The sequence below is a fragment of the Calcarisporiella thermophila genome (genome assembly GCF_041956535.1).
Source record: "Calcarisporiella thermophila strain CBS 279.70 unplaced genomic scaffold VTP21scaffold_3, whole genome shotgun sequence".
In the NCBI taxonomy this organism is placed as follows: Eukaryota; Fungi; Calcarisporiellomycota; class Calcarisporiellomycetes; order Calcarisporiellales; family Calcarisporiellaceae; genus Calcarisporiella; species Calcarisporiella thermophila.
The window spans coordinates 1,073,571-1,092,278 of NW_027192193.1; the positions used below are offsets into that span (position 1 = coordinate 1,073,571).

At 40.4% G+C, this 18,708-nt stretch overlaps 7 protein-coding genes across 7 annotated transcripts; 2 read left to right on the forward strand and 5 right to left on the reverse strand.

The window, feature by feature from the left end:
• Positions 1-70: 70 nt before the first annotated feature.
• VTP21DRAFT_7334 (uncharacterized protein) lies at positions 71-2,291 on the forward strand (the record flags this gene model as incomplete). The annotated part of the gene is made up of 12 exons (XM_069398064.1): positions 71-150; positions 225-337; positions 401-523; positions 586-701; positions 767-881; positions 950-1,080; positions 1,141-1,223; positions 1,275-1,480; positions 1,555-1,609; positions 1,677-1,834; positions 1,910-2,052; positions 2,130-2,291. The coding sequence occupies 12 exons, from the start codon at positions 71-73 to the stop codon at positions 2,289-2,291; spliced, it is 1,485 nt and encodes a 494-aa protein (XP_069255561.1).
• Positions 2,292-2,480: 189 nt separating this feature from the next.
• On the reverse strand, positions 2,481-5,671 carry VTP21DRAFT_7335 (uncharacterized protein; the record flags this gene model as incomplete). Its single annotated transcript, XM_069398065.1, has 9 exons — positions 2,481-2,750; positions 2,804-3,429; positions 3,500-3,656; positions 3,737-3,879; positions 3,942-4,378; positions 4,441-4,501; positions 4,580-4,705; positions 4,783-4,927; positions 4,994-5,671. The coding sequence occupies 9 exons, from the start codon at positions 5,669-5,671 to the stop codon at positions 2,481-2,483; spliced, it is 2,643 nt and encodes an 880-aa protein (XP_069255562.1).
• A 367-nt stretch (positions 5,672-6,038) lies between these two features.
• On the reverse strand, positions 6,039-8,234 carry VTP21DRAFT_7336 (uncharacterized protein; the record flags this gene model as incomplete). The annotated part of the gene is made up of 13 exons (XM_069398066.1): positions 6,039-6,176; positions 6,236-6,382; positions 6,439-6,551; positions 6,614-6,720; positions 6,778-6,876; positions 6,933-7,065; positions 7,123-7,245; positions 7,305-7,353; positions 7,420-7,598; positions 7,661-7,797; positions 7,860-7,894; positions 7,971-8,065; positions 8,123-8,234. 13 exons carry the CDS (start codon positions 8,232-8,234, stop codon positions 6,039-6,041), a joined length of 1,467 nt encoding a protein of 488 aa, XP_069255563.1.
• A 328-nt stretch (positions 8,235-8,562) lies between these two features.
• Positions 8,563-11,211, reverse strand: VTP21DRAFT_7337 (uncharacterized protein; the record flags this gene model as incomplete). Its single annotated transcript, XM_069398067.1, has 7 exons — positions 8,563-8,901; positions 8,966-9,186; positions 9,255-9,340; positions 9,405-10,284; positions 10,344-10,599; positions 10,655-11,116; positions 11,179-11,211. The coding sequence occupies 7 exons, from the start codon at positions 11,209-11,211 to the stop codon at positions 8,563-8,565; spliced, it is 2,277 nt and encodes a 758-aa protein (XP_069255564.1).
• A 299-nt stretch (positions 11,212-11,510) lies between these two features.
• On the reverse strand, positions 11,511-13,337 carry VTP21DRAFT_7338 (uncharacterized protein; the record flags this gene model as incomplete). The annotated part of the gene is made up of 1 exon (XM_069398068.1): positions 11,511-13,337. The coding sequence occupies one exon, from the start codon at positions 13,335-13,337 to the stop codon at positions 11,511-11,513; it is 1,827 nt and encodes a 608-aa protein (XP_069255565.1).
• A 142-nt stretch (positions 13,338-13,479) lies between these two features.
• On the forward strand, positions 13,480-15,689 carry VTP21DRAFT_7339 (uncharacterized protein; the record flags this gene model as incomplete). Its single annotated transcript, XM_069398069.1, has 6 exons — positions 13,480-13,672; positions 13,745-13,848; positions 13,923-13,998; positions 14,074-14,359; positions 14,440-14,552; positions 14,617-15,689. The coding sequence occupies 6 exons, from the start codon at positions 13,480-13,482 to the stop codon at positions 15,687-15,689; spliced, it is 1,845 nt and encodes a 614-aa protein (XP_069255566.1).
• Positions 15,690-16,012: 323 nt separating this feature from the next.
• VTP21DRAFT_7340 (uncharacterized protein) lies at positions 16,013-17,324 on the reverse strand (the record flags this gene model as incomplete). The annotated part of the gene is made up of 4 exons (XM_069398071.1): positions 16,013-16,219; positions 16,285-16,633; positions 16,715-17,139; positions 17,199-17,324. 4 exons carry the CDS (start codon positions 17,322-17,324, stop codon positions 16,013-16,015), a joined length of 1,107 nt encoding a protein of 368 aa, XP_069255567.1.
• Positions 17,325-18,708: the final 1,384 nt, after the last annotated feature.

Here is an 18,708-nt window from a genome sequence, read left to right on the forward strand (position 1 = left end):
GCGTTAGAAATGTGACTTGCAAATTTCATTTGACTTTATCCATCTTTTCCCCTCCTCAAGAAGCAGAGTTATGCATCAGCCTAAAGATCGACATTCACAGACAAAAGCATTCCATGAATGTTATTTTGCAAAACTAAAGAAGTCAAGAGCGTATGTTTACCCGCTGTGTATTTCAATTGTTCACTTCTGACCGTGGTGTGAATCGACGTTCGTGATTTTATTAGGAACATATATGGAATTGCAAAATTGAAATCGAGACTCCCAACGTTCCTACCACGCCCCAAATCCTTCCCTTCTCATGTTTGTTCACGGCTGCCGTATCTACCTCGAGAAACGGGTACTACAAACTTGATTGGCTCCTTCCATTCTTATTATATTTGATTTTAATGCATCAATGCAGCTGCCCTACTTGACGAGCCAATGGAGCACGCTATACTGGCTTTCAACCAGGAGGTGCGATGTTTAGTGGCAGGAGAGGGCTACTGGAATTCTGCAATAGTACATTTAAAAAAAGGGGATGATGGTTAGTTTTGCACATTCAGGTCCCGTACGGATCCATTATCTTAGCTCTTTGGTGAAATATAGTTGAATTTATATCTATCGATGCCTTCGAACGCACCATAATACGCCCCGCACTGGATGATGGCACTGAAAGTTTTCAACAAAAGACCAATTTAATTCTCGCGATTACCACTGCCAAAGTAAGATAGAGGAAGTTTATTAATTTTTAATCTGGTGATATTCCATTGCAAACATACCTTTCTAGCAAATTTTACAAGGGCATGCAGAAGGTGACTGCCATTACGAGTATGCACTAAGAATATATGGCGCAACCTCGAAGCCAAATGCCTACTTTGAGGAAGCTTTATTTAATCTTGAAGGTACATCTTTATCGGCAGCGCACTTTTGCCTGTTTTCGTATGCTTCAGCTATTTTTGAATGTGGATAGATTCGATGGCAGTCATCCCAATAAATTATACACCAATGCAGCTTGCACATGCAACAGTGCGACATTCTGGGATGTCGCAGATTGCTTTATTACTCAGCGGGAGGGATGGCCGAGTCCATATGTTCCTCGAGGTTTGAGAATAGCATTCAGTAGTATTGTATAAGTCGTTTTGTAACCATTTGATTTGTTAGGATGAATCGACTAACCAGTTCAGAGAGCATGATATTGCGAATTACTTTCCTTTCCTGGCAAAATTTAAAGAAGTGCCCTCCAGGTAAATCATATTCTTCCTTATTTCTTGCCGCCTTCTAACATCGTAATCCAGCATTTTGTGCTTCGATATTTATGAAAAATACAACACCCAGATCATCACCGCTGGTTGCCAAGATGGGTCAGTCCATCTTGCCGTATACACTCGCAGCAGCGAGAGGGATAATTTTTGCACAGAGACAGCGACACATACCATAAAAACATTTGGCCCAGTTTCCTCTTTGAATCTCTTCGACCCAGTAACGAAGCTCACTTCAGATGGTAAATCTTTTGTTATTCCCCTGACAAATTTGGTCCGGGCTGACATATATATTTGCGCTTTATATCCCGTGCAGCTTCTCAGGTTAACTTATTGGTAACATTTGCTATCGAAGAGGCACTAATATTTCAGTATGCATTTAAATATTCATATCTCCGAGCGAACCGTTATTAATTTTTCTCCTCTCGAATGGTGTAGTGGCGTGACCATCAACGGTCTTTCCAAATCTGTCATGCTGCCCCAGTCAACTTATCATGACTCCATCCTCTGCTCGCACGTGCTGGATTTCGATTACGATGGTGAGAACGAGATCTTCCTTGGAACCTATGGTAGAGAGTTGCTAGCGTATAAGAGAGGTGGGTAGCCACTCCGCCGAGGAGATTGTAGCCAAATTTTAAGAACTGATGAATTCAATTATAAATTTAATCAAGCACGCGGGACCTCGCACAAGTATAGTCTGCTCTGGAAGCGTACGTTTGCCTACCCCATCTATGGTATCACGAGTCTTGATCTTAATCTAGACGGAGTGGATGAGGTGGTGGTTCAGACAATATTTGGCGTTCACATATTCCAGGTTTGTATCCTCGTTCTGAGCGAAAATAGAGTAAGTATTTTTATTAAACTCCGCATATCTTTTTTTTTCCACTTTAGCCCAATCTTGAAAATGCAAGGTCAAGATTGACCGATGTGCTGCGCTATTTAGAGGAGGTCGGCAAGACAAAACGGGAGCTTGAGCTGCGACAGGTGCAGGGTAAAATCGGTGAAGGAAAAAAAGAGGAGGAAGCGGTGGAGGAGGAAGCTAGCTCAGTATGATATTCCTTTTCTCCCCATTTAAAACTCAACTCGAAATCCATTTTCAAGAATAAAGGAAAATATCATTGCTTAAAAAAGAATATCGAATCCGCTCCACTTGGGTTTCGGGATAAGGAAAAAGAATGACAAAACATAAAGGCAAACATGTGTGAGATTTTATACAAAAATATATCGCGAGATCAAGTGTTGCTATTCTACGAGTATCTCCAAGCAGCTCAGCACACTAGGAACCCCAGATACAAAGAATTTTGCCTCCGATGACTTTGACCCTACGGTTACTGTGATCGCCTGATGAAGCTCGCCTCGCTCCTGTGCCTTGTTAAGAACATCGAACATATCCTCGTCAGAGCGATCATCGCCTATGCAAATTATGAAATCGGGTGGAGAGCCATGGGTACGTGTTATATCAGAGAGGATACGATTAACGGCGGAAGATTTGCTGACATCTCGCGGGAGAACCTACACAAAAGTTTTAGAATGGGAAAAGCACTACTGATGGTGATTGCATTTACCTCCACATTCTTGTTTCCAGAGAATGCATGGATGGGATAGACAGTCAAGGAATCGCTAATGTGGTTCAGACACTCGCTAGCCTGCCATGCTCCATAGGTAGGATGGTCCGCTTTACGATAGTGCCATACGACAGATGCGTTCTTTTCCTCGATGAACGATCCAGGGGTCCGCTCAGTATAATACTCGAACACACGCAGGACCTCTTTTTTCCAGCCTATGTCCATATCTGGGACAAGGCATTCCCACTTCTGGGCAACCGCACCAGGATGTTGCAAATACGCGCCATTCTCGGCGACCAAACCGATACTTGGGAGATCTGAAAATCTTTCTTCGAGTGATGCGGTTGTACGGCCAGAGAGGATCCAAACCTCATTACGTTTATCAGCAGTAAGGCTTTTGAGCAGATTAAACAGTCGATGGGAAGCGTTTTCCATGGCGCTAGGGTCCTTTTCGTAGGGAACAATAGTTCCATCATAGTCGAGCAGGAAGAGGCGACGTTTCGCCTTTTGAAACTCCGCAATGAAGGATCGGGGATTTAGGTGTGGGATGTGAATTGAGCAGCGGCGTTGCATATCAGTATGGATTTTCTCACACTCGGATATAAAGGATTCTGTCCAGTATTGAGCTATCAGAGAGAATAAAAAATCACGCGTTGTTAATGGAAACAAAATAGGCCATAGGCACACAAAACCTACCTGTATTAGTAGTCACATTCTTGTACAGCTCTTTCCACCGTGCTTCGCGCTCTTCTGCATTGATCGTGAGCGCTTCTTCAATTGCCTCTGCAACGCTTCTATAATCCCATGGATTTACTCTGAAGCAAGCACCGAAACTTCCATAAGTTCCAGCAAACTAGGAATAAATAAACCACCAATTAACATCGATGCTTGAACCACTTCAAAGGCTAGCCTTGGGCGAATGAAGATACGTACCTCACTCAAGATCAGGGGGGCGTATTTCCCCTCCTGACACACCACGTACTCGTGCGATGTTAAATTCATCCCATCTCTAAGTGGAGTGATTAGGCAACAATCGGCAGCCGTGAGGAGTGCTAGATATTGACTGAAGCTGATGTCTATACAGGCATGAGAATAAGTAAGCAGAAATAACAGGATTATTGTCATAAAATAGATTTACCTTGATGAAGATAAATAACAGGCTGATAGGCCAGATTAGAAAATCGGTGGTTTATCCTTGAAATTACGTCAGTCAGCTGTGCCTGTAGCTCATTCTGCTCAGATGTCGAAAGAGCAACCTGAATCAGTACAACTTTGCCCTGCCACTCAGGATATCGAATTAAGAACTGTTCGAATGCGAGTAGCTTCTGCCGTATGCCTTTGATGTAGTCAAGCTTATCGCGCGCAACGATCAAAGTTTTGCCTGCGTATTTTTCCTTAAGGACTTTTATCCAGTCGGCTACTTCAGGATTTCGGCGTTTCTCATTGAGAGAAACCAGGTCAATTCCGATAGGGAAGATGCCAACGCTTACAAAGTTATTCTCCATCTGGATTCCTTTGGGAGATGTCTCAAGAGAAAGTATGCGTGAGCAGGTTTGCAGAAAATGACGTGCGAAGCTATAGAGAAGCATGGTCGAGATAAGTGTTAAGTATGCTAGATTTGCAATTCCATATAATACCTGTAGGTTTGGAATCCAATTAAATCAGATCCGAGGATTCCCTTTAAAAGCTCTTCTCGTACTAAAGCGGCATAAAGAGGTTAATAGACTCGAACGGCGGAAGATAAAAAAGTAAAAAAAGTAGGGTAGTATTTCATACCTGCCAGACAACGGAACAATTCCGAACTTGGGAATGGAACATGGAGGAAAAACCCAATAATCGCATTGGGAAGCTTCTTGCGGAGCAATTCAGGCACAAGCATTAGGTGATAATCGTTGATCCATACTACAGGAGTAAGATTATATGAGTGAATCTGATAAATTGGCAAGCCACATGTCATTGACATTGCAAAATGTACTCACTGATATCACCGGGTTGGTAATGTGCAACAATCGTGTCGGCAAAATGTTGATTCAATGTGACATAGTGGTTCCAGGCATGGTCATCCTCGAATACTTTGCTCTTTGGGTTATCTAGGACAACATAGTGGAATGTCGGCCAGAGTACCTAGCAAGGCAGAAATAGAGATTGTCATTCATAAAATATATAAACTTTAGAAATAAAAATCCTTACCTGCTTGCAATAAGCATTGTAGTGCCCGTCAAATTCTATGTCAGTTACTCCATCAATAACTGGTATACAGTCGTACTCCGCAAAGCGCATTTTTATATCGCCTTTCATTTTATCATTGAGTGCGTCGGTTGACATCCCAAGAGTCCCAACCCACACTTGTTTTGTCAAGTTTTGCTTGACAGAATTGATAGCATTCACCAGACCCCCATTTCCTTGGCGTGCGGGGACTATTGACCACGGCGCGTCCGCAAAGATTTTTGAGCTATCTATCGAAGCTCGCCGTGCCTGGTGCACTATATTATCAATTATAACCTTGGTGGGCTCACCAGGATGCCGGTGTGAACGGAGAGTTGGCTGAACCAGGCGAGTTGTGGGCTGAGTCTCGTTCTGACCTGAGAAGAGCTGATCAGAGAGCTCCTCCAGCTTTTTATCGCGTGCTGAGACCGAGGTTCTGGATTTTAATGGGGATAAGGACTGTGGCTGTTGGTCTTGTTTTTCCTGTTGCTGCTGTGGATTCGCTTTTGAAGCCAATCCCTCGATAAGGTTGGGAATGGGGGCCGTGCAGAGTTCGTCAGCCTTTTTGAGCTTCGCGTCGCGATCCTTTTCGATATTGAAACTGACAGTATATGGGAGGAATATCGAGGCAACAACGACGCGATGTATAGTAAGAGGTGCCATTGTAGCTTTGTAGAGTGATGCGAGGGAGATAAAACAATTCGATTTTCGATTTTCGAAGAAAGACAAAAAAGACCGAAAAAAATTTGCGAACGCCCTAGCTCGTGCGAACAATTAAACCTCAGCAGTCACGAATTACAGCAGCCCTAGGTTTATATGGAAAGAAAATGATAGAAACGCGAAAGAAGCTTTTATGATATACAGCTCGCTTCCACTTCGAGACCAGAATAATTATGGAAATTTAAACATATTATTGAATGGTGGACAACGATACTAAGAGATACTATCACATACACTGAGAACCCATACAAGAGGCAGATATTAATTTAGCCAAAGTATACACAGAAATAAGTTAATATATTTTTGAATGCTAACAATTTCTATACTCGGGTTCGATCCAAGGGAGTCCAAGGACCTCAAACAACTCCCGCTCACTTCGTATAGGGATACGCTCACGTGGTTGAGTGTCAGTGAAGAGGCCGTGGCTCGCGAAAATCATTCTTTTTTCCTTTTTTTAAGCAAAAGAGTTAAAAATGTAACTAGTCGGTTAATTTATTCCAAACTCACTTTCGTGGCATACGCTTTTAAGGATCTTTCAAATTGCCTCGATCCTGTCCACCCAACTATTGCTGTTGCGTACTCAGAGGGAAACGCAACGATAATATCCAGCTGACGATATATGCCAGTAGATGGCTGCCGAATTGCTACAAAGCACTATAAAGGAGGAAATTTAATTTTCAAATTCTTTGGATATAATAAACCGTGACTACTTTGTCCAAGTTATCAAAGCTTTGTCTACCAGTCTCTTCCGAATCGTATCTCAATATATCGCCCTTTAAATGCCGGCTTGGCTTGCCATACCATAGTTTATATTTTAGTATGCCTGTAAAAAAAAACTCTAATTATTTATCCATGTCTTACAACTAAATCAATTGTCAGTCTCACCTGCATCTGTCAATCGCTCAAGAATATCACTAAGCAAATGTTCGCACACATCGTCCACTGGATGACTTATGACCATATCAACATCGCCTCCCAACTCTTTTCCACGACTATGATCGATGAGAAATATTAGAATAAATGTAATATTTTTATCAATGATTCTGTACCGATATCCGCCCACAACTGTATAGACACACTGCGGGTCAATAGCTTCCAAATGGTTGGCGACAATTGTAGTTATTTCTTCGACATCTTTTCGGGATAATCTAATTAACAGTAACGTTTAAAGAGAGGTTAAAGTGTCCAGATATCCCCCACCTACTTTTTTATAAAATCTTCATATAATTCTAGCCCTACTCGTTGAGTTTGCGATGAAAGCTTCACAAACTGCCGGATGTCATCAATAGTGCGATGGCCCTGTTCATACCATACATTTGCTGTCTTGGCGCCAACCCCTATTGTATATCTCTTTGAGCGAGAAATTTTTAAATCCGTTTTCGAAAGCAATATACCAAAGATGCCGCAGAATTCATTCAGTGCTTTGAATCGTTCATCATGCTGGAGCTGCTCCGCTTCGGGAATGACACCTGTTTCCAGATATACGCGAATATGCTCACCAATAGTTGATCCCACACCTATATTAGAAACCATCTTTATTTTGCTTCGGCTAAATAAAACAGGATTAAAAAGGCACCTCGTATTTTGAGAGCTTCTTTGTATGATTTTATTTTGGCTGGATAGGCCTAGGAGATGGATTATATTATTCAAAATCAATTCACTATAAGAATTCATCATTGTGTAACTAATACCTTGAGGGCAGAAATGGCATGTCTGTAACTAAGCGCTCGCTTTTCTTCCACCATCACTTCTCGTGCACGTTCTATTATCTCCAACTGCTCAATGAGCTCATGGTTCTCTCTAGGGATTAGAGGGGTTGGGCGCTGACATTCATACTTGACATTTAAAAAGCCTCGAGCAAGAGGGGCATCTAGAATATATACGAAGACAAATAAGAGAAAAAATCAAAATTTCAGTGAAATATACTAATACCTTCTTCATCACTTGTTTCTCGCGAAGAAGTATGTGCTTGTGGCTCAGAGTGCTCATATGGACGTGTTGAAACCAAGTTGCTAAAATCAAGACGATACTCGCTCACGTCAACATTCAATCGTTTGCCGGATTTAAAACTTTGGACTCTTAGATTAGCATAAAATAATTAGTAGCATTTATCTTTTAATTAATTCACCACCTTTTATCAACCCATTCCTTGTGGATGACTGGAACCTAATATTCTTGGTAATAGCGGTAAACTACGGCTGGATAAAAAAAATTGAATTCTGTGAAAAAGCGCTCAATTAACCTTGACAGAGTGTATATGTCTTAGAACTCTTGCGGGGGCTCTCAGTGCTGTTATTATCAGATTGGCCTTTCGTTGATTTCTTTCAATGTTGCCACCTGTAGATAATTTTCGAAATTACAAACTTGGATCATGCCATAGACTCTTTTACTAACCATTATTCTCGATTATTGTTTTCAAACGGTTTTCCTCTTTTGGATCTAATTTTGGTTTTAATATGTGAATGTGTAGACCATCAAATATATTCTTTTTGATTGAACTCGACATATTCTCGAGTGTGGACTCTGATAATGTAAATGGTTTCATTAAAATTAGTTGCCACCGATACTTTAGATAAGAGATAAGCCACTGGCAGGAGTATTAGAAGGTAGGATGCAATTACTTGAATCCTTGCATCCAAGTTTGCCGCACAGATAATCCAATTCATAAAAATGTTGGAAATTTTATCTATAAAATCGGTACAAGTAGAAAAAATGTTGATATAAGGTAATACATGCCGATATTTAGAAATTTTGAACAAATAATTGTGATCTACAAACGAGTTTTTATCTTTACAATATTTCTCTAATAAAGGGTAGAATATTGTAAAAGGGGCCTACTTTTCATCTCCTTCCTCTTGCTGATGTGCAGCAGCAGCAGCCGCTGCAGCCCACATGGCAAGCATTACTTCGTTCCCTTCTTGGCCTCTTCCCGTTCTTCCCTCCGAAATAGGCTGAGAATGTTCTGCCGTAGATGAGCTAGGGTGATAGGTAAATGTGTGTGACGACGTAGATGAGGACGTGGTTTGTCGGTGAAATTCTGGTGGCTGATTGATATTGGATGGCTCGTGGGAATGCTCAGAAGAACGGGGCGGTAGTACAGGAAAGACTGGCTGGGGAACGTTGTAATATTTAATATCAAGTCCCTCAATTATCTCTTTTAGCGCAAATAGCAGCTAGAAGTATTTAAAATGCAGTCAATTCTAGGAGCTTCTTCAAATATGCATCTCTAATTATTACCCTTGTCCTTCGTCCATATCGCGCACCCATATCTTGCCAATTTGATTTGTGCTCAAAACTTATTAAGAGCTCAAGTTTGTTCATATTGAACATGTCATTAAACAGCACATTGCCTGATCCAGCCGTAAAATCACGTGCGCCCTCAGTTTTAATCCACTCGTTTAACCGATCTTTAAGCGTGTAGAGCTTATGCGAGGGGGTGTCAAGAGCAATTTGCAATTCTATCATATAATCCAATAAGAGTTAAATGATAGTGCAATTGGAAGGAAGAAAATTGCAATATACATACTAATAACTTCAGATTGATGGCCACTCCTACGAATGTTTTCGATGTTCTGAGTTGAGAGTTGGAAATTAGGGATGTAAATCATAGTCCTATATAAAATCGGTTGTTATTTCACTTGTGTCTGATAGTAGATCAAGAGGCATAGAAATTTACCCATCCCAGCGCGCAAACAATGTTGTCAACAATCCAATGTGCTTCACCACCATGTGTGTCCCGTTCAAAAATATACGGTCACCAGCATCAAATGGATGTGTTACAAAAACAAATATGACACTCTCAAACCATTCTTTTGCAGTTTGTCCAAAAACAAAACTCAATGCTAATAGAGCCGACCAAACAGGCAAAAGCCCGCTCAATGCAATGTCAAAGCTACTCAGCACGAGGAGCAACCATATGCTTGTCGCTACAACCAGCAGGATCACATTGAGTTTTCCGGTACATTGCGACAAGTCTCGTAATGCTGTTGCAATCGCTTTGCGGTCACGATATATGTTAACAACCGCACTTCGCATTTCCTTTTTGCTGATGTCCCCGTTGCCATCCTTATCGAAAATTGAAAATGCATTGCGCGCTTCCTCCTCTGTATGGAAGTAAGGGATGAAATCTTCAGGCAAAAGCACATCTCGCGGGCCAGTTAGTTTTGCAGGTTTTGTGCGTCGTTCATCTGAGTGTTCTACATCATCGTGAATTAAAGCCTCAAAGAGTTTGCGAGCAAGTTTCTTCGCTCGATATATCGTCTCATCCTCATCTGACTTAATTCCAGGGGGGGCGACCAAACCAAATAAATTTGTGTCCGGAAGACTTATGTTCTGAAAAGGGTTATGGCGCTTATTAAAGGGAGAAAAGGTGCTTCCTTCTGTATAAGTACGCTCAATTTTGCCAAACTGACTTTTCTCGTGCATTGGCGTATCAATGTGTGGATAATCGGAAATAGAGTTGCGTGGGCTATTTTCTCCTTGAGTCCGTCTGCGCAAGCGATCGACCAAATTAGAGTCCTCGTACCGCTTGATCACCTTTTTAAACCGATCCAACACTAATTTAACACAAGTGATTAGCTTAATAAACGCCATCTGAAAACAGACGTTATATTACCCCACAACGCGTACTCATTATCTCTGATCCGAGATTCATAAGCCTTTTGGTGGAAACGGGTTGTAATGATTTGAAGCAGGATCTTTTCTACTAACAATAATAGGGCACCATAAAACACGCATTGCAAAATACGGTTGGGAACGAATTTGTAATGCGATGGTGGGATATTGAACAGTTGTTGGCATACTGCAAAACCTCCCCACGCCCATGAAGAAATTATCAGTAATTTGATGTAAAAAGATAGAGTGATATAGTGCTAAATAGAATGGAATTAATACACCGTAAGGTATAAAACGCACATTTCTACCAACCTCCAGCCTAGTCATTACTCGTTCGGTTTTCTTTGGGCTAAACCAAAGCGTTAGCTTGCGTACTGCCCAAGGAATCAAGTAAATTCCCACATCCGTCAGCCCTTGCATAACAAAAACAAATGCCAGCCAAGTAAACCATAAGCGCAAATGAGAATTCGCATCCTTAATACCAAGCACCACTGACGAAGCAACTAATCCCAAAGTGACGAGAATAACAAATGTAGGCCAGAGGAGAGAATAGAAGATAGAGCGAGAAGAAGCCGGAATTGTCGGGTGGGCATTATTGATCATAGACTCATCGTCCTCATTCCAATCGAAATCGTCATCCTCATGGTGCTCATTTTCATGATCTTGGTGCATTACAGTCTTTTCTTTCGACAATACTTCCGGCTTCGGCTCTTCGATGGATATAATGGAATCTCCAGCATTAATATGCGGGCGGTGTGTGCCTTTGAGCGGGGCCTACAAAGTACACAAGTAAGCAGGTGGATAGGTGGGACAGTAAATCAATATAAAGCCATTACCGCATTATCGACGGTGGGTTTAGTGTTAGACATTTCGCATGATTTGCTTATTGCAAAGGAGATAGAGAGCGGATTAGCCACAGAGCAACTTCTGTTGTCAATGAAGCTCGGGACCTCAGGGATTCAAAATAAAATCGGGAAAAAAATGAGAAAAAAATAGAAACCCTCCCGTGTGGGAGCATTTTGGAAGGTGCTGTTTGAGAACGATCCACGTTTAACACAAATTAAGTTACACAAATACATTGATAATGAAGATACTGACCGAGTATGATTTAGTGGAATGCAATCTAAACTCAGGCCAAGATATAGCAAGATATATTTACAGTCTATAATTATAGAACAGCTTGAAAAATGGAGATTGCCCGATTAGCAATGCTGTCGTCCTCGTAATCCCATGTGAACTGTAATCCCGTTGCCCGCTCCTCGGGATCCTCGGGCACGCGTATACTCAAGCTATTTAACCTCAGTTCTGAAGAGCTGGCAACCTCGATCGAAACCACACCCTCCATTGCTCTCTGCAGCGCATCTTTAAGCAGGTGGAGAGCTTGATGTCCAGCGGAATCCCCATTGCCTAATAAAGCTGCCCTGTTGAACCGTTTAATTGTACTAAAGGTTAGCTTATGTCGCGGTAGAGCTGGATCGTCCACCGCATTTTCTGCCTCCAGTAGCTTCGGTCGCCCATCCCGCATAACTAATACCCCATGAACTTCAACACCCTCCGTTGGGCCTTCTGCCGAATATTTTGCAGCCATATTCAACGATTGCTTCAATAATTGTGTCGACACATCTACGGGAACTTTGCGCGATGTTTCTAAACTAATCGTTGTCCCATTTGCCGGGTAAAAGCAATCAATCCCGAATTCTTTGACTATTTTAGTCCGTAAAAATCCCATCTTATCCTTTTCACCATGCACAAGCACAACATTCCGCGGTTCGCATTGTCTAATGAGTTGCATAATGCCTTTTGCGTCTGCATGGGCGCTAAACGAAAGGTTTCTTACTTGCAAATTGACACGAATTGGGGGAGCGTTGTAATGGCCCTGTGGATCAGGAATCTCTTTGGCTCCTTTGAGAACTTTGCTGCCTACGGTTCCAGCCACGCAAAACCCGGGCATAATCACCATGTTTTTCGGGTCAGGTGCCCATTTCTTAAAGACCTCGAGGGATACTCCGATATGTAGCATTCCGGGCGTAGCAAATAGTACCATCGGTCCAGGCTGATCGGCATAGGCACGATCCCATGCAGATATGTGCTTGAAATCAAACATGTTTCGCTCCACGAAGGTGGATTTAATCTTCTCGTTCGTCCACCCTATGAATAGCTTGTAATAGTGATTTGCTCGCTCAGTTAGTCCCGCTGAGAAATAAATTGGCACTCGAAGGTCCATCCGCTCCCAGTAAGTTTCGAGAAGGATACACAATTCTTGAGCACGTCCAAGAGCAAACACAGGGATGATTACTTTTCCTCCTTGTGAAACGCAGTCGTGTACCTGCTTAATGAAATCGCGCTCACGGCTCCGTTTAGAATCGCGTATTGTTGTGGCATAGGTACTTTCAGTAATTAATACATCTGGCTGCACTTTATCAATCCATGCACTACCTAGGTGTCTATCAGGTGTCATATTATAATCACCAGTATAGACAACTGATTCTTGACCGACCCGTACGTAGAACATAGCCGCTCCAAGCACATGACCTGCATAGTATGCTTTAATCTCCAGCTCCTCATCGACTTTTACCGTCTGATGCAAATTGACCGGAATAACTTTTTTCATACAGTCTTTGATATGCTGCGAGGTAAAAAAGTTGGTCTCTCCTTTACGATCCACTGTGATTTTACGGTAATCCTCGAGCAATAGTGGACAGATCGCCTTGGTTGGATGTGTCATATAAACAGGTCCATTATATCCACACATCTCAGTGAAAAAAGGGAGAGCTCCACAGTGATCGAGATGGAAATGTGATATAATAACACAGTCGAGCAATTCATCGAAATTCCCCTGCTTTGAAATATATGTGAAATCGGGAAAACGCCGTTCATCATTATATCCCATGTGCATTCCACAGTCAAACATTATATTGCGGCCACCTATTGTCACCAGAACACAGCTACGACCTACATCCTGTCCTGCTCCTAAAGGGACAATTTTGATCGCCATAGCTAAATGAGCTTTGTTTCCAATGGAATTTAATCGTCCCTAGCGGCAAACCACTTATTAAATAAACTATAACCTAACCTAATACTATCTCAAAAAGTTCATTCCAAAATTATTTATCGACTCGACGCGATCTCATTTTGCTATGAAAGATTGCAACGAAACCAGAGATATAGATACTTTAATAATCTCAGACCGGGATACTGATAGTGTCGTTGTAATTTCTGATTCTGACTCTAAGTTTCCAGCTTCTCCTTTGAATACACAATCACATTCGAGGAACCAATCTCGCAGAGGCAAAAAGGGAAAACATAATAAACCAAAGATGCAAGATTCAAGTAAGAATTTGAGAGAATATATTACGCATAAGCGCCATAGTCACAGAGGAACTTCCACCGGACCTTCCTCAGTACAACATAAAACAGGTGATAATGTTGATTGGGGAAACTTAGAAGTTCATAATAATCTGGAGACCGAGAATATCAGAACAGATAACAAAAGCAAAAAAAGACCGGTAGTTTATATATATTTTTTTTCTTAAACATTCTCTCTAATACATGTGCCCTTTTTTACTTTTATTCTCAATAGGCAGCGTTCCCATCGCAAAATATCCCACCCAAAACACGTCGAGTAGAAACTTTATCGCCCGATAATAGTAATAAAGGTGTGACGATAGCATGTTTTTTTTTTTCATTATGCAATATTTTCTCATCTATATCTACTTCTGCGACCACTAAAGGTAAATCCAGTCTTCAAGACAAAGCAGATACAAATACCGCAATCACAACATCTCATGAAGTGTCACAAGCAACTAATTCTGCAATACCCACTTTAAAAAACGTTGCGAATAAAGAACAAGCAAACGAAGAATGGTCTAAATCATTGAAAAAAACAGCATCAATAGCATCTACGGATATTTTGAATAATTCACCACAAAGTTCCGCTCCTTTGGAGATCTTGCCAGCAACACACCATATCGTAATTCCTACTGATGATTTATCAGGCAGATACCAGATTCGAGACCGGTGCGTAGAACTTTCTATTCACATTAATAATTGAGGAAACTCATAATCATTCACTCATTATAACTTCATATTTTGTATAGATTTTTTCCTCATATTATACATATTTTGTTAGAGGACGCTCAAAGGTTCATTAAAAGCGAGGAATTGAAACTCGAATTGAAATCTTTTCTCCTTACTCCTAACTGTAAACCTGGTAATTTCATGAGCTTGCAATTTGGATAGACACCGATTGTTTATTTTTAGTGCATCAAATGTAGGACCGGTCCTATCGAAATGTGACAACTGGATATTTCGTTGCTCCTTGATAACTATACTTCACGAATCTCCAATACCTAAAGTATCAATACTGTGTTTAGATCTCCAAAATGAAAGAATGGAAATTGCACTGGTAGATCAACCTACCGTGGACATGGTTAAGAACAGCGTAACTAATAAATGGGACTCAGCGGGTGAGGGATTTGGCGGCGGTGTACTGTTAAATCGAGTAATGTATGTGGGATTTTTGCGCGAAAGTGTTCTTTCTACTGGAGGTATTCCACGATCCAAACCTGCACAGCGTAACACCGCGGAAACAGAGTTTTCCAACGAGTCTCTCTGGGCGAAAGCAATTAGTATAATAGAGATTCCTAAGTGCAACATGTCCACAACATCTGCAATTATACATCACTCTCAATCATCCCTTCCTTATCCAACAAGTGAAATGCAAAACCAACACGCGGTGGGCGAAAGAGGACGGATTGAACATATGACGACAGATAAATTGGACGTTCAGGCACGGCTTGAGCTAGCAAATAAACTGAGTGTTACTGATGAAAAACTACAAAATTTAGACTTCTCGAGGAGTCAATCAGTACCTCCTTCAACTACCAGCATGGCATCCCCTACAATCCATTCACTTTCACATAAAAACAATCTTGACCTCCCCGAGATACTAAAGTTTTTCGATGCACGTGTGCACGAGGTTGAAGCACAAAATATCGCCTTAAAACGCCAGAACTCGGAAATTTTGCAGCGCCTAGACCATATTGAAGAACGACATTCTCGCCAGTTAGCAATGCGAGATATAGTTGCTCGCGAAATGGTACGCGAATATGATGAAAAACATGAGCGAACCGTATCCATGCTTCGAGTGCTACAGCACCAAAACAAGAGGACCGACGATCTGTACAGGCGACGGCTGGCCAAACACCAGAAGAGAGAAGAGATGGAAAATATGAGGGCCGAAGAAGATGAAGAGAAATTTATTTGCCAGTATGGAGAATGTCGAAAGGATTTTGAGACAATTGATGCTCTGCATGCACATATTGTTGCAGAGCATGTTCAATTCTGAAAGTTTCCAATGCCTTCAATTATCTTAGTAATTAAAATTACTAAGTTGAGCTTTATGCTGCTTTAATTTAAAGTGTAACTGTGAATAGTTAATATTTGGTTCATCAAATATCTTGCGGTGTAAATAAATTTGTCCACTATTAATAATTCAATAGTTGAGGTTTTTCAATGTTATTATTCTCGGCGCAAGTATTTCGTATATTGTTTCAAGCACTTTCAAAATAGGAAAAATCTCGCTGAATACTCTTGAGATGAATGGATATAAAAATTGCGACCATTTTTATTCAAACAATATAACAAGATAACGTGAAATCCCCCCACAATTTACTTTTGCAGTTCCCCTGCTAAATACAGTTTAGAAAGAGAAGGTCCCACAAATTGATTAATCTGCCGGCAGTACTGGTGAATCTGAGCGTTAATTAGCAGAGAATCAAGTCGTGAAGGCTCGGGGGGTATGCGGAACATCTGACTGACATCTTCCTCAGGAAGCGGAGGCAAACCCTGTGCTTGTCGCTGAACGTTTTCTTGCCTCTGAATAAAAAAAACAGCTTAAATAAGCAACATAAAGGAAAACAGGAGTTAAAGTAAAAACATACTCTCTTCTGCAGGTACTGTTGAATTTTGGCCTGCTCACGAGCAACAGATCGCTGCCAATACTGGTGGTTGTTCTGATCACTTTGGTGCTCATCGATGCTCTCCATCAAAAGCTCCAAGTTTTTCTCAATATAAGGATCAAGGGATAACTCCAACATGTCGAAGTTAGGCGCTAGGGGCGTGGGGAGATCATCGTCAGCACGTAGAGCAGAGGTACCTTCAATTGGCTGGCCAGTTTTAAGTGAGAGATCTTCAAGCTCATAAAGCATGGCTGTCAGCAGGTGGGAGTTGTGGATTTGAATAGGAAGCTCCTCGAAAATGTTGCTGAAATTGAGTTTGGCCTTAGCCAGACTAAAATGAAGATTGAAAGAGTGGAGTAAGGGTTAATATGCCGGTTATAAACTTCACCAAATATATATCATAATTAAATACCTCTCAGTAGTGAATTTCTTCTCTTTATATGCTTCCATAAACGAGTTTTTCAATCTGAAAGCACGCAATGACAAATTGCCTTGCGCTGAACGCGATACATCATGTACGATTACAATGCTCTTGTTGCCCAATCCTTTCTGGTAGTTGAATTGTGTGTCGATCAAGGATTGATTCATGGATGAACCAAGATAAGTAGAGTAGTACCATCCAACAGTATTGTTATCAACATTAATTTCACGAAGACACCGGAGCATATCGAGCTGATATTGTGCTCCATCAACATTTTCATCATCGTCTTCCTTGCTCCCTGGGAACGGGAAACAGTTTGTTACTTCAAGCACACCATCAACATCAAGGCCAAGGAGTTGACCAGTGACAGAAGATGGGAACGATTCACGACAATGCTTAATGATTTTAAGGACAACCTGTATCAAAAGAGCGAATTAAAATTAATCTAAAAAAGAACTTGATTGTAACTGCTTACCAGACCATCCAATTGTACGCTGGTCAGAGGAGTGGAGCCCTCCACATCTAAGGCGGCGGTGAAATTTTTTTCAGACAGCTTGCTATCTTTGCCCTTACCGACAGTTGATGATGCTACAGCGGCCATTTTTTTATCCAGTATAAACTTGATCAAACCACAAGTATTGTTTACAAAAAATAATCTAGCAATTCGCGAGGCGCAGTTATTTTAGATTCATATTTTGAATTATTTATAGAATTTACCTACCTCCATCAATCACATAAAATCATTAGGGATAAATCTGTTTAAATAAGAAGAATATTTCTTCCAAGGATTCATAACCAACGATACCGCTTAATAATCATGGCTTTGTATCTTACTTCAGAAGCACGATAGTATTGCAATGTAGATAGATTCCAACTGATCCAAACTAATTCTTATATTGCTCGTTAAGAGACAATAGTTATTCATAATATCTGGAAGCCTTTGACCACACTTATGCTATTGGATAGCTCATTCTAAAAATACAACTCTCTCTTTTTCTTTTATTTATAATTGTCTTTTTTCTCATTTAAAAAAAGACTGACAAAAAATTGCCTAAAGCCCTTATCGAGCGCAAAACACGGTATTCTTTAGTAAAAGGCGAAAGAATAATATCGTTATGCTTTGCGCTCAGGCTCGTGAGTGAAGAAATATTTCAATGGAAGCTATTATGCTCTTTTATATTTATAGCTGAGTTAGAATTATTGAAATACATAGCAAAACTGGATTTGAAATACTTATGGGATACGATAAATGAAAACAATGTTAGTAGCGTATTTGATTTATTAATTTTGATATAATTTACAATTGGCTTACTTAGGCTCGTTTTATTCCCTTATACCATTTATTGATTACTTATATCTTTATGGTTTATAACTTTATAGTGAATATTGAATATCGTCTTAATTTTCCAGGAGGTGTATTGTAAAATCAGCATGCTATTCAGATTAAAATTGTACTTGAATAAATGCATAGAATTTTCCAAACGGATCTTTAATTCATCCTTTATATTAATAATTAGCCATTGCTTATAAAAAAAAAGCTTAATATTGTATTGAACATTGTACAAGAAAGCATTATATGATCAATAATTTAAAAGAATCATGAATGTTATATTCTAGACTTCTAACTTTTTTCCAATTCATCAATTTTTTTCAAACAGGTCTATCCACTTTTACAAAAATTTAAATCTACATATCAGTCATAGAGCCTTACTCTTTGAATAGAATTAGTCGGCATAGCATACTGTATGCACAGATATTCTGAAATATGCGTTATAATGTCCATGGTGTATAATGGCGAAACGACTGTTAAATATTAACATAATTTGAAGTATTTAGCAGAGTTCAAATTCCTACATTTGGGTTTAATAACGTGTTTTGAATTAACACGCTGAATTCGCATATATCAGTATAAAGGGAGGAGGCACTAGTTAGGAAATATCACTTTAGAAATACACTTTTTGCGTATAAGTTCTCAATTATTAATA